The sequence below is a fragment of the Meles meles genome, chromosome 17 (genome assembly GCF_922984935.1).
Source record: "Meles meles chromosome 17, mMelMel3.1 paternal haplotype, whole genome shotgun sequence".
NCBI classification, from domain to species: domain Eukaryota; kingdom Metazoa; phylum Chordata; class Mammalia; order Carnivora; family Mustelidae; genus Meles; species Meles meles.
In genome coordinates this window covers 65,003,917-65,016,330 of record NC_060082.1, presented here as the reverse complement: position 1 = coordinate 65,016,330, position 12,414 = coordinate 65,003,917, and the positions used below count along the sequence as shown (strand labels likewise).

The 12,414-nt window shown below is 35.3% G+C and overlaps 1 protein-coding gene across 4 annotated transcripts in view; it reads left to right on the top strand.

Moving 5' to 3' along the window:
• The window catches only part of SUCO (SUN domain containing ossification factor), a 95,851-nt gene that overhangs the window by 23,529 nt on the left and 59,908 nt on the right, over positions 1-12,414 (top strand). For all 4 annotated transcript variants that reach the window (XM_045982730.1, XM_045982731.1, XM_045982729.1 and 1 more), the window contains exons 2-6: positions 2,542-2,650; positions 5,065-5,175; positions 7,410-7,564; positions 11,110-11,247; positions 11,476-11,626. In XM_045982730.1, the coding sequence (XP_045838686.1) occupies positions 2,542-2,650; positions 5,065-5,175; positions 7,410-7,564; positions 11,110-11,247; positions 11,476-11,626 (664 nt within the window). The remainder of the gene's footprint in view (positions 1-2,541; positions 2,651-5,064; positions 5,176-7,409; positions 7,565-11,109; positions 11,248-11,475; positions 11,627-12,414) is intronic.

The following is a 12,414-nucleotide window of genomic DNA, read 5'->3' as shown; positions in this document are numbered from 1 at the left end:
AAGTAATAGGTTTTTATGGTTCAAAATTCAAAAGACACCAAGTACTATTTAGTAAGAAATGCTCTTGGATTTTTTTTGTGACTCTGCCACCCGTTTTCCTCCTTGGATCCATCAAGGTGTAGTGCTTTTTAAAAAAAATTCTTTCAAGGAAAGTTATGTACACACAAATAGCTTTAGTACACATGTACATACATGGTAGCCTACCACGTGTGTAGATACTATTATGTACCTTTATTTTTCTCGCCCTTTCCTTTTTTTAGTTTTAATTTTATCAAAAGAGTATATCCATATGAAAGTCCTATAGCTCTACAACATTAACGTATTTTGGTTTGAAAGAAACCACTTTCATCTCTTAGCTGATTAATTTTATATTCTTTGTCTCTAAAGTAATTGCTTTAATGTCAGTTTTAATATATTCTAGTGTAGACACTCAGATTCTCTTCACTGTATGCTGTCAGTGATTCTGTCAGTGAATTCTGTCATGATGTGGGTTAGGTCAGTATTCTTTTTTATATAATCATTGACTTCTGTAAGTGCTGTTCATCGCTGGGCCGTGGAGTAAAACACAGCTACTTTTCCTTTTCTGTACTGCTTTTCTCCTGGAACTAATATTCGACTTATTAAGTTTGCTTATTTTTTAATTTAATTATGAGCTGTCTGCCAGTTACATAAACTTGTACTTAATATTTTCAAAGACCAGATTCTTAATCTCAGGAAACAAACTGATGATTCCTGGAGGAGGAGGAGGGTGGGAGGGATGGGGTGTCTGGGTGATGGACACCGGGGAGGGTCTGTGCTATGGTGAGTGCTGTGAAGTGTGTAAGACTGATGAATCACAGACCTGTACCCCTGACACAAATAACACGTTATATGTTAATTAAAATAATAAAAATAATAATAATATTTTCAAAGACCTAACAGATGTGCTGTCAATGTCATCCTCTGAAAAAAGGTCCTACGAGAATTTCTCATAACCTCCAACTTAGACTGGTTGCTTTCTATTCTCTCTCTATAGCTGTCATCATAGGATTGTCATCCTATTTCCAGTCATCTTGGGGAGTCCCCTTCCCTCTCTCATCTCAGTACCATATTGTTGTAATTATTGTGGTTTCACAGACATGTAGTTCCCTCACATTAATCTCTTCTTTATTTTTCTTACTGTTCATATAAATTTTAGAGTCAGCCTACCTACTTAAAAACCTTCTTTATGTCTTCAATATGTGGTTTTCAAATCTTCTGTATATATTAGCTTGAATTGTGTAACTTGACTTTTCCATGTTAAAGAATTGTTAAATATTGGTGATTTCAAACAGGTCTACCTAATAGAACATTTCTTGCTAAGTTTATATTTTAGTTTTTATTATTTCTTTTGCAAATGGCGACTTCTGTTTCATCTTGTAACTGATGGTGAAGGTTTGAGTAGAGTTGATTTGAATCTTAATATTATGCCTAGGAATATAATTTTTATAACCAAGACTTTTTAAAAATAGGTGGTTCTTTTTAATTTTCCACCTATGTAAAGTCATTATCTGCAGTTAATGGTCATTTTCTGTCTCCTTCATTTTTTTTTTTAACTTTTATCATATTATATAATACTAACAATAATGGACATTCTTATCTTGTTTCAGATCTAAATAGGATTATTTTTAGATTACGTCACTAAGTTTGGTACTGACTTTTAGGCTTGTGTCTTATGCATATATGTTTCCATGGTAAACATCTGCTTATTCCTATTTTAAGGAAATCTTGATAGATGTGTAAGTTTATCAGATGTCTTTCAGTGACTGTGGAATAACCATATTTTTCCTTGATATTATTGTATGGCAGACTAAAATGATTTTATTATATTGAACCACTTTTGAATATCAGAACTAAACTCTACTTGATCATAACAGTGGTATATTATTTCTTCATTGTGTTCCTGAAGACTTTCTTTTTTATTGTCTTGGAATTTTTGTGTCTGATTAACCTGTAGTATTCATTTGTGTTCACTGTTCTCTTAATTTTGGATATCACTGCTTTGATCCCTATGTTGGGAACAGCACTTACAGAAGTCAATGATTATATAAAAATGAATACTGACCTAACCCACATTATTTGGAAGCTTAGCTCTGATGCTTTGAAATAGTTTAGGCAGCTTTAGAGTTCTCTGTTTTTAAATATTAGTAAAATTTTGAATATTATTGGCATCTGGTACTTTCTGAGGAGGTTAAACTCCTTGAAAACTTCCTTCTGTGATAATTACCAGATAGTCTTTGTGAAATCTTTATTGTTTTGCCTTCATGAAATTCATAGTGCCTTACTTGGAATGCTGATAACATAGTTTGTGGGTTTTTTTTTTTTTTTTTTTTTTTTAGGGCATTAAATAAAAATACTTGTCTTAAAGTACATTTGTCTTCATTAAATTGTTAAGTTCTTGAGGGCATTAAGGTAGAAGCCTCTGTTTATTTATTGCCTCAAATTCTAGCCCACAGTAGGGAATATGCTGGCTTAACAATTTTTCCTTCTTCCTTTCTTTTGGTGATGGTGAATGTTTTACAGGCTTCCCAGTTGGCGTGTATGTTGTAAGGAGAGTTCTTCAGCTTCATCATATTACTCTCAAGATGACAATTGTGCCCTAGAAAATGAAGATGTACAATTCCAGAAAAAGGTACCTTAAATAAAGTTGACAATGTAATTTGTCTGTCAGCTTTTTAAGATTTCCTCAAAAGGTTTGGAATAAAAGTAATTCAAAAGTATTATGACAAAGTTTTGGTGATTTGTAATCTCCTTTCTGTAATCTGAAGCATCACTCAGGTAATCTGAAAGTAAGCATCCTTGAGATACTCATATGCTTGTTCTTGGACTGTCATAACAGCCGTAGTCCTAGAGTAGGAAGAAAAATAGTAGCTATTCAGAGAACTGAAAACCAGTGGTTCACTTTATAATATGCTAAATAATTAAAAAGTTTCAAAAGAAACTCGAGTCTTAAAAGTAAAAACTTAGAACTGAGGATTATAGGGAGACTCTGCAGTCAGTGGCTATGTAGTTTTTTAATATAATTGGGTGGAGTGAATAGACAGAGTCCAGAAAGCCAGACCACATAGTCCTTAATTCATTTATTACTTTATCATTTTAAATTCCTGGCTGACTCAATCCATAGAGCATGTGACTCTTGATCTCAGGGTCATGAGTTCAAGCCACACATTGGGCATGGAGTCTTCTTTTAAAAAAAGGTAAAATAAATAAATAAAAAATAAAAGGTGATTGTTGACTCGATTTGGCTCCCGCCATCAATATATATATTTTATTTATTTTTTTAAAGATTTTATTTGTTTATTTGATGGAGAGAGAAAGGGACAGTGAGAGAGGGAACACAAGCAGGGGTAGTGGGAGAGGGAGAAGCAGGTTCTTCTCAGAGCAGGGAGCCCAATGTGGGGCTCCATCCCACGACCCTGGGATCATGACCTGAGCTGAAGGTAGACGCTTAACAACTGAGCCACCGAGGTGCCCTCAAAAATTGTATTTTAAAATACACTTGTCCCTTGAATGATAGGGTTTGAACTGTGCGGGTGCATTAATATGAAGATTTTTTATGGTACAATACTGTAAATGTATTTTCTCTTACGATTTTCTTAACAGTTCGGGAGTTTAACATAAGAATATAGTGTAATAGGGGCGCCTGGGTGGCTCAGTGGGTTAAAGCCTCTGCCTTGGGCTTGAGTCATGGTCCTGGGGTCCTGGGATCCAGCCCCCCCCTCAGGCTCTCTGCTCAGCGGGGAGCCTGCTTCCTCCTCTCTCTCTGCCTACTTGTGATCTCTCTCTGTCAAATAAATAAAATCTTTAAAAAAAAGAATACAGTGTAATAATACATACAACATACAGAATATGTGTCAACTGACTGCTTATTATTGGTACAGCTTCCGGTTAACAATAGGCTATTAGTCGTTTTGAGGGAGTCAAAAGTTATATGGAGATTTTTGCTTCTGCTAGGGCTTGATACCCCTAACCCATGCATTGTTAAGGATCAACCACATAGAAGTAATTTATTCTGACTATAAAATATTCATATTTACCCCTCCCCAAAGGAACCACGATTTATTGTTTCTTGTGAAAATATTGAGACTGTTTTTTTGTGGATATCCGTATATGGCACACAAATTGGTATTTTATGTTCCATAAAATGTCAAATTATAAATATTCTACAAATGACTCCCCCCTCTGCCCCAATAATATCTCATAGACATCTGTAAACATCTTTTCATGTTGTTGTATTCTTGTGATGGCTACATTTTTATTCTACCATATAAATTATGATATATTTATTGACAGACTTTTGCATTGTTTCTCAGCTGTGTGTTTGCATGTGGGCTTGTGTGTGTGTGCATGTGTGGGAACATAAGTTTATAATTACATACTTGGAGTTGTTGGCATGGTATTCAAATATTGGAGTCATGTTGGATTTATTTCTGGGATGGAGCATTTAAAATTTTGAAGACTATTGCTGAATATCTCTTTAAAAAGAATACAATTTTATACTTTTACCCACAGTCTGTAAAACTCTATTCTAATCTCTGATGAGAAATTGGAAGAGTAAATGTGAATGAACATAAGCAAAGCATTCAGGGGGGGAAATCTATTCTTTCTGCAGAAATTTAGTTATCTGTTATATGTTATAGAGGCTTAAAGAATATGAATATTGCTTTTATGAAACATATGCTAGAAGATACATTTAAACTTGAAGGTATCTGGAATCTTGAAAGTCAGTGTCAAAAGAGAGATGGTAAAAGAACTATATGTACGTTAATTTATTAGATATTTCCTGAAGTCCTTCTGTGTCCCTAACACATTGCTGCATGGTAGGACTAAAGTGTTTATTAAGTGCTTATTAAGAAATCAAATAAGGCTCTTGAACTCATTTAGTGTGATGGCAAGGAAGGGAATGCAGGAAGATGGACAATAAGCATATAAACAAACAAAAGTAATTAACAGTTGAATATGTTATAAAGTATATAATATTGCTTAGGACTATTTTGTGAAACAGTTTTATTTATCAGTTACCCTTTTTTCTTTGTTGCAATATAGGATGAAAGAGAGGGACCTCTCAATGCCGAATTACCAGAAAAAGTGGGTTCGAACTTACCTATTCCTCCAGAAGAACATAAATTAAAAGATGACTACATTGTGGATGTACAGGTAAGCTATGCTGCTTTGATTTTTTTTTTTTTTTTTTTTTGCTGCTTTGATTTTTAATGATAAGTCTTTTAAAAACTGCTTCCCAAGATAGAAAACTTCTGTTTGGTCACCATATTGTATATTGTTACTTTTTCTTTTTGAACCGTTGTGCGGTTGTCTTTAATACTGTTCACCTGCTGAGAGTGCTATGCGGTTGTCCTTAATGCGGTTGTCTTTAATACTGTTCACCTGCTGAGAGTACTGCTTTTGAGAAAATACGAAATTACGGGGTTAGTAATAAATGGGACCACTTTTTTTGTAGTCAGAGTTTGGGTATAAGTTCTTACATCTTCCTAGATTCCATTTTGGCTTACTATAATGGCTCTTCTCCAGATTTTTAGATGTCAGGAAATTTTTTCTAATTTACAACAAAAGAAAGTATTCGTAGGTGAAACAAAGTATTCTGATACCAAACTTTTGTCACTCAGTGTGGAATATGAATTAATAATAGGTTAAAATATATTTTATATATTTCTTATATTACATTCTGAATATTATTTTCCATTTTGTACATCAGATTTTTTGAAAGATGTTAAAAACTAGACCAGAATATAAGCTCACCAGAATGCTGAAGCATCTGGAACCCATTAATATCAGGAATAGCTAAGGGAACTAGGGATATTTGATCTGCAGGAAGAAGAACCAAGAAAAAACTAAGTATCTCAAAATATTAACAAAAACAAACTTCAGCTCAAAATGAGGAAGAATTCTTTGTTTTAAGTACAGTTAGCACTGTTTCATGACTTCATTGGGCTATCTAAGTACAAATAGTGAGTTTCATTTTATTGGATCCTGGAAGATGTTTGTCAGACGTTTGTATATAAGAGTAAGAAAGTGTTCTCTGTAGCCCTTCTAGTTATAGGACTATCCTGCCATTGTTCATTCTCCAGAATTTTTGTTACGGTATACTCTGCTCAAATCCTTGGAAGTGCTTACTGCGTCGTACAGGTCTGTGCTGTTCAGTATAGTAGCCACTAGCTACATTTGGCTCTTGAGCGCTGGGAATGTAGTTAGTCCAAATTGAGACTCGCTGTAAGTATTAAATACATACATTAATACATTATTACATACATACATTATACATTAATACATGTATTTATTAATACATAAATACATTAAATAAATACATACATACTTAATTTAAAAAAAAGTAAAATATCTCATTAATTTTTTTAATATTGAATATATATTAAAATGATAATATTTGATAATAATAGAACACTCCTTTTCTCAAGGCCTCCACCATAAAATGCAAACTATTTTCATTCCTCTGTGAATTTTTCATTTCAGTGTAAATAATTTCCCAAATGAATCATATTCTTCCCTTAGTTTTCTTTCTGCTCCTAACTGGGTCTTTTTTTTTTTTTCTTAAAAGTCCTAGTTCTTCTAGTCCATAATAGTCTTTAGTTTCTCTTTTCCTTGAACTAAGCCTGAGTGCCTCTCTTGATACACACTTAATAAGCGTTAAGTATCTACTGTGTGCTAGGGAACATGAACATCAAGAGAACGTAATTCTTACGCAGGACATTTATAGTCTTCTTGAAAAAGGGAAGGAGACCTAAATAACGCAATTGAGGTGTTACAGATGCTGTATTAAGTCTATACAGAGAACAGCAGAGGCATAGCGGAAGAGGGATGGCTAATTCTATTTAGGGTTGGTTGTGGGGGAGAATGTTCTGATAGAGGTTTCAAATATGAGTGGTAATCGGTAGATGTCAGGTTTTGTTTTGGGGGAGTGAATGGCCCAGAGCATCAGAGGACTGAAGAAGCATCAGTGAGAATCATTTGGTGCATTGTAATGTTACTTGTACATGCCCTTGTTGTTGTTTGTTGGTGCACGTTATCTTCTCAACTGCTCTGGGCAATAAGTATGTGTTGTACTGTTTTGTATATTTAAATATGATTTCTGTGTTGCTACTAGCATTAAAGAGGGAAATATATGTGGTCCTCATAGAAAATAGGAAAGAAGAAAGGCAAGCTCTTTTGTCCTAATTTGTGAAATGCCGTAAAAAATGTCTAGAGCTTGTATTTTAATATGAAATGTTTCCCTTTGAAATGTTGGAAGATAGGATTTTTATAAAAGTACATTCTTGATACTGTCACTTTTGAGGCATACATTTATAAAATCCTGTATAGCTAAAGAGAATAATTTATTCATCTCAAAATTTAATTTAACTTTTTTTTTTTTTAAACAGAATATGGAGTCAAATAAGTTAAGTCCATCTGTGATTGAGACATTCCCTACAATTGATCTACATGAAGATTCTTCCAGTGTAGTTGTGGGCAGTGAAAACATTGAAAATATTTCCAGCTCATCTACCTCAGAGATCACTCCAATCTCAAAGCTTGAGTAAGTTATTACAAAGAAAAAAAGAGAATCTCATTAGGTAATGATAGAAAAAAGTCTTTATAAGATAAGGCAGCTTGAAACTCAGATTTGAAGTTTAGGCCATATAGCAGACTTAAGTTACGATGCCTGTGTTTTGTGTTTTTATTTTATTTTAAAGTAATGATCTTTTGATGTAACGAGTATTTATTCTTATTTCAAACTCACTGAAGTTGATTAGCTCTCAGCCATGCAATCTCTACGTTACATAAAATGAGGTTCTACTTGTTCAAGTAACTACTTATTTGAATAATCTTTAGTATTTAAAACTTTTAAAATACTTACTCCGGAAAGAATTTAAGGCTAGGTACTACATATCTGAAGAGTACATCTCATTTTCCCATTATACTGAATGTGACTGCTTAGCGAATTGGAAGTAAGGGAGAATATTAGAGTATATATTTTTTAAAAATTCTCAAAGTGCCTTAAGAACTTAGTGAAATGTTTTGAGATACTAGATTATTTTTTTTAATTTAATTTTATGTTTTCACTGTTTCAAGATTCATTGTTTATGCGCTACACCCAGTGCTCCATGCAATACGTGCCCTCCTTAAACCCACCACCAGGCTCACCCAACCCCCCACCCCGCTCCCCTCCAAAACCCTCAGCTTGTTTCTCAGAGTCCACAGTCTTATGGTTCGTCTCCCTCTCCGATTTACCCCAATTCACTTTTCCTTTCCTTCTTCTATTGTCCTCCATGTTATTCCTTATGCTCCACAAGTAAGTGAAACCATATGATAATCGACTCTCTCTGCTTGACGTCTTTCACTCAGCATCATCTCCTCCAGTCCCGTCCTTGTTGATACAAAAGTTGGGTATTCATCCTTTCTGATGGAGGCGTAATTCTCCATTGTATATACGGACCATATCTTCTTCTTTTTTTTTTTAAGATTTTATTTATTTATTTGACAGAGATCACAAGTAGGCAGAGAGAGAGAGGAAGAGAAGCAGGCCTCCCGCTGAGTGGAGATCCCGATGCGGGGCTCGATTCCAGGACCCTGGGATCATGACCTGAGCTAAAGGCAGAGGTTTTAACCCACTGAGCCACCGAGGCGCACCGGACCATATCTTCTTTATCCATTTGTCTGTCGAAGGGCATCTTGGCTCTTTCCACAGTTTGGCAACTGTGGCCATTGCTGCTTTGAACATTGGGGTACAGATGGCCCTTTTCACTACATCTGTATCTTTGGGGTAAATATCCAGTAGTGCAATTGAGGTGATAGAACAAATCACTAAGAGAAGACAGAAGAACCATGGTCCTCTTCACTGATGCAGAAAAAGCATTTGACAAGATACAGCATCCATAATGACAGATGCTGGTGAGATGCGGAGAAAGGGGAACCCCCCTACACTGTTGGTGGGAATGCAAGCTGGTGCAACCACTCTGGAAAACAGCATGGAGGTTCCTCAAAAAGTTGAAAATAGAGCTACCCTATGACCCAGCAATTGCACTACTGGGTATTTACCCTAAAGATACAAACATAGTGATCCGAAGGGGCACGTGCACCCGAATGTTTATAGCAGCAATGTCCACAATAGCCAACCTATGGAAAGAACCTAGATGTCCATCAACAGATGAATGGATAAAGAAGATGTGGTATATATACACAATGGAATACTATGCAGCCATCAAAAGAAATGAAATCTTGCCATTTGCAATGACGTGGATGGAACTAGAGGGTATTATGCTTAGCGAAATAAGTCAATTGGAGAAAGACAACTATCTCATGATCTCCCTGATATGAGGAAGTAGAGATGCAACGTGGGGGGGTTTGGGGGGTAAGAAAAAAAAAAATGAAACAAGATGGGATTGGGAGGGAGACAAACCATAAGTGACTCTTAATCTCACAAAACAAACAGGGTTGCTGGGGAGAGGGGGGTGGGGTTATGGACATTGGGGAGCGTATGTGCTATGCTGAGTGCTGTGAAGTGTGTAAACCTGGCGATTCACAGACCTGTACCCCTGGGGATAAAAATACATTATATGTTTATTAAAAAAAATAAAATTTAATAATAAAAAAAAAAGATACAGCATCCGTTCATGATTGAAACTCTTCAAAGTATAGGGATAGAAGAGAGGGAACATTCTTCAGCTTCCTAAAATCTATTAAAAACCCACAGGGAATATCATTCTCAGTGGGGAAAAGCTGACAGCCTTCTCTTTGAGATCAGGAACAGGACAAGGATGCCCGCTCTCACCACTATTCAACATAGTACCAGAAGTCCTAGCACCAGCAATCAGACAACAAAAAGAAATAAAAGGTAATAGATTGGCAAAGAAGTCAAACTCTCTCTTGGAAGATGACATGATACTTTATATGGAAAACCCAAAAGACTCCACCCCAAACTATGAGAACTCATACAGCAATTCAGTAATGTGGCAGGATACGAAATCAGTGCACAGAAATCAGTTGCTTTCTTATACAATGAACACATAGAAACGCAAATTAGAGGATCCATTCTATTTACTATGGCACCAAGAACCATAAGATACCTGGAAATAAACCTAAACAAAGAGATAAAGGATCTGTACTCGAACTACAGAACACTCATGAAAGAAATTGAAGAAGACACAAAAAGATGGAAAAGCATTCCATGCTCATGGATCAGAAGAATAGACATTGTTAAAATGTCTGTACTGCCCAGAGCAATCTATACTTTCAGTGCCATCGCAATCAAAATTTCACTGGCATTTTTCAGAGTGCTGGAACAAACAATCCTAAAATGTGTATGGAAATAGAAAAGACTCCGTATTGCTAAGGAAATGTTGAAAAAGAAAAACAAAATTGGGGGCATCACCTTGCCTGATTTCAGGCTTTGCTACAAAGCTGTGATCACCAAGACAGCATGGTACTGGCACAAAAACAGACACATAGACCAATGGAACAGAGTAGAGAGTCCCGCAACTCCTTGGTCAAATAATCTTCGACGAAGCAGGTAAAAAAGATTATAGGCAACAACTCTAATACTGGTAGAATATACTAACAAAAAGGAAACATTAGAGAAGATGCAATTAAGATAAATTTTAAGGGCATCTGGGTGGCTCAGTCAGTTAAGCATCTACCTCTTGATTTCAGCTCAGGTCATGATCTCAAGAGTCATGAGATTGAGCCCCAAGTTGGGCTCCACACTGGGCTTCTCTCTCCCTCTCTGCCCCTCCTGTCCCTGCTTACGTATGCTGGTGTGCTCTCCTTCTCTTTCTCTATTAAATAAATACATAAATAAATTTAAAATCTTATTTTTTATGAGACCAAATACTAAGCTATGATATTTTGTTTTAAAATTTGGTAATTACCTATTTAACAGCCAAAGCCATTAACAGATCAAGAGTTAGCAGTTCACTTTACATGACCTAAAATAAGTAAATTCTTGAAAATAGCCTGTAAAACTATAAAGCATTCTTCTCTGGTTTAGATTATGTTTTGAAAATCACTAATAATTTTTTTTTAACTTATGCCACGTTATGTTCATTGAATTGCTAGATTATTTTTTTTTGTTTCTGTTTTTAGTGAAATAGAAAAATCTGGTACTATTCCTATAGCCAAACCAAGTGAAACTGAGCAGTCTGAAACTGATTGTGATGTTGGTGAGGTCCTTGAAGCGGATGCTCCCGTTGACCAGCCTGCCTTTGTGGGTCCACCTGAAAGGTGGGTGTGAGCTGTTATTTGCCCTTTGCATAATTCTGTAATAATAGCCGTGTCATGTTTGAATGGATTTTTGTGTGTGCTTAATTCTACTTTTATGATCGGGAGAAAGCTAATCCGTTTGCGCTCTTTTCTTGGTTTATTTTGTATGTGAAAATTTTAACAGTTTAGATTACATAAACTTGCCATTCAGCTTATTTTTTTTTAATATGTCTTTTTGGTTTCAAATAGCCTTGTTGGCCAGCATATAGAAAATGTGTCATCTTCACATGGCAAAGGAAAAATAACAAAATCAGAATTTGAATCAAAAGTTTCAACAAGTGATCAGGCTAATGGTGATCCAAAATCTGCACTGAATGCTTCAGATAATTTAAAAAATGAGGTAGGTATATAACTTGCACTGTTTCCTACTTTATTATATACATCTTTATTATTAGCTAATCTTGCAGTTTGCTAACCATATTTGCAACGAAATCAGGGATTGAGAATTAATGAGGACTATGGACCTGAGGTGAACTACGGTCCCTGAGAGCAAGTGGTTACTTCCTGGGTACTCTCACCAGTATATTATTTATATATAGAGGTTCCATGTGTGAGCTGTCTTGTTGTATGTAATTAAGTTGTTTTCTCTTACTGTCAGCTGTTTGATAGTAGATATATAAAGTCCTCACTTAAGCAGTTTCTTGGAGAGCTTTATGGAAGAAGCTATGATTATTAAATTCAGGTATCTTCAGAATATAAGTTTAATTCCATATACAATGTTAAATTGAGGCTCTTCACCCAGAATTATTTTAAAGAGACGTTTTTACATTTTGTTAGTTGTGTGCAGAATACAGCTTACATTGAATAGTGTGAGTTTTACAGTTACACTATCCCCATGTAGCAGTTTTACTTTCCTTCCTCCTTTTGAGTTCTGCTTTGACTTCATATAGGCCAAAGCAGAGTTTCTTGAAGAAATGATGATAGAGAAGTCTAGGCCTACTTCAGGTTAAAAGTAACTGGATAATAGAGATGAAGTCCACTCCTTGAACTTAATAAAAGTAAAACGTGCAAAACCAAAGAATAGTTGAAAGTACTGAGTACCATGTCCGTATTTGTTCCTTTTTAATTTGGATCTTCTGTTCTCTACCTTCTCTTTCATGTATTTTCAGTGAATCTATACTTACAACT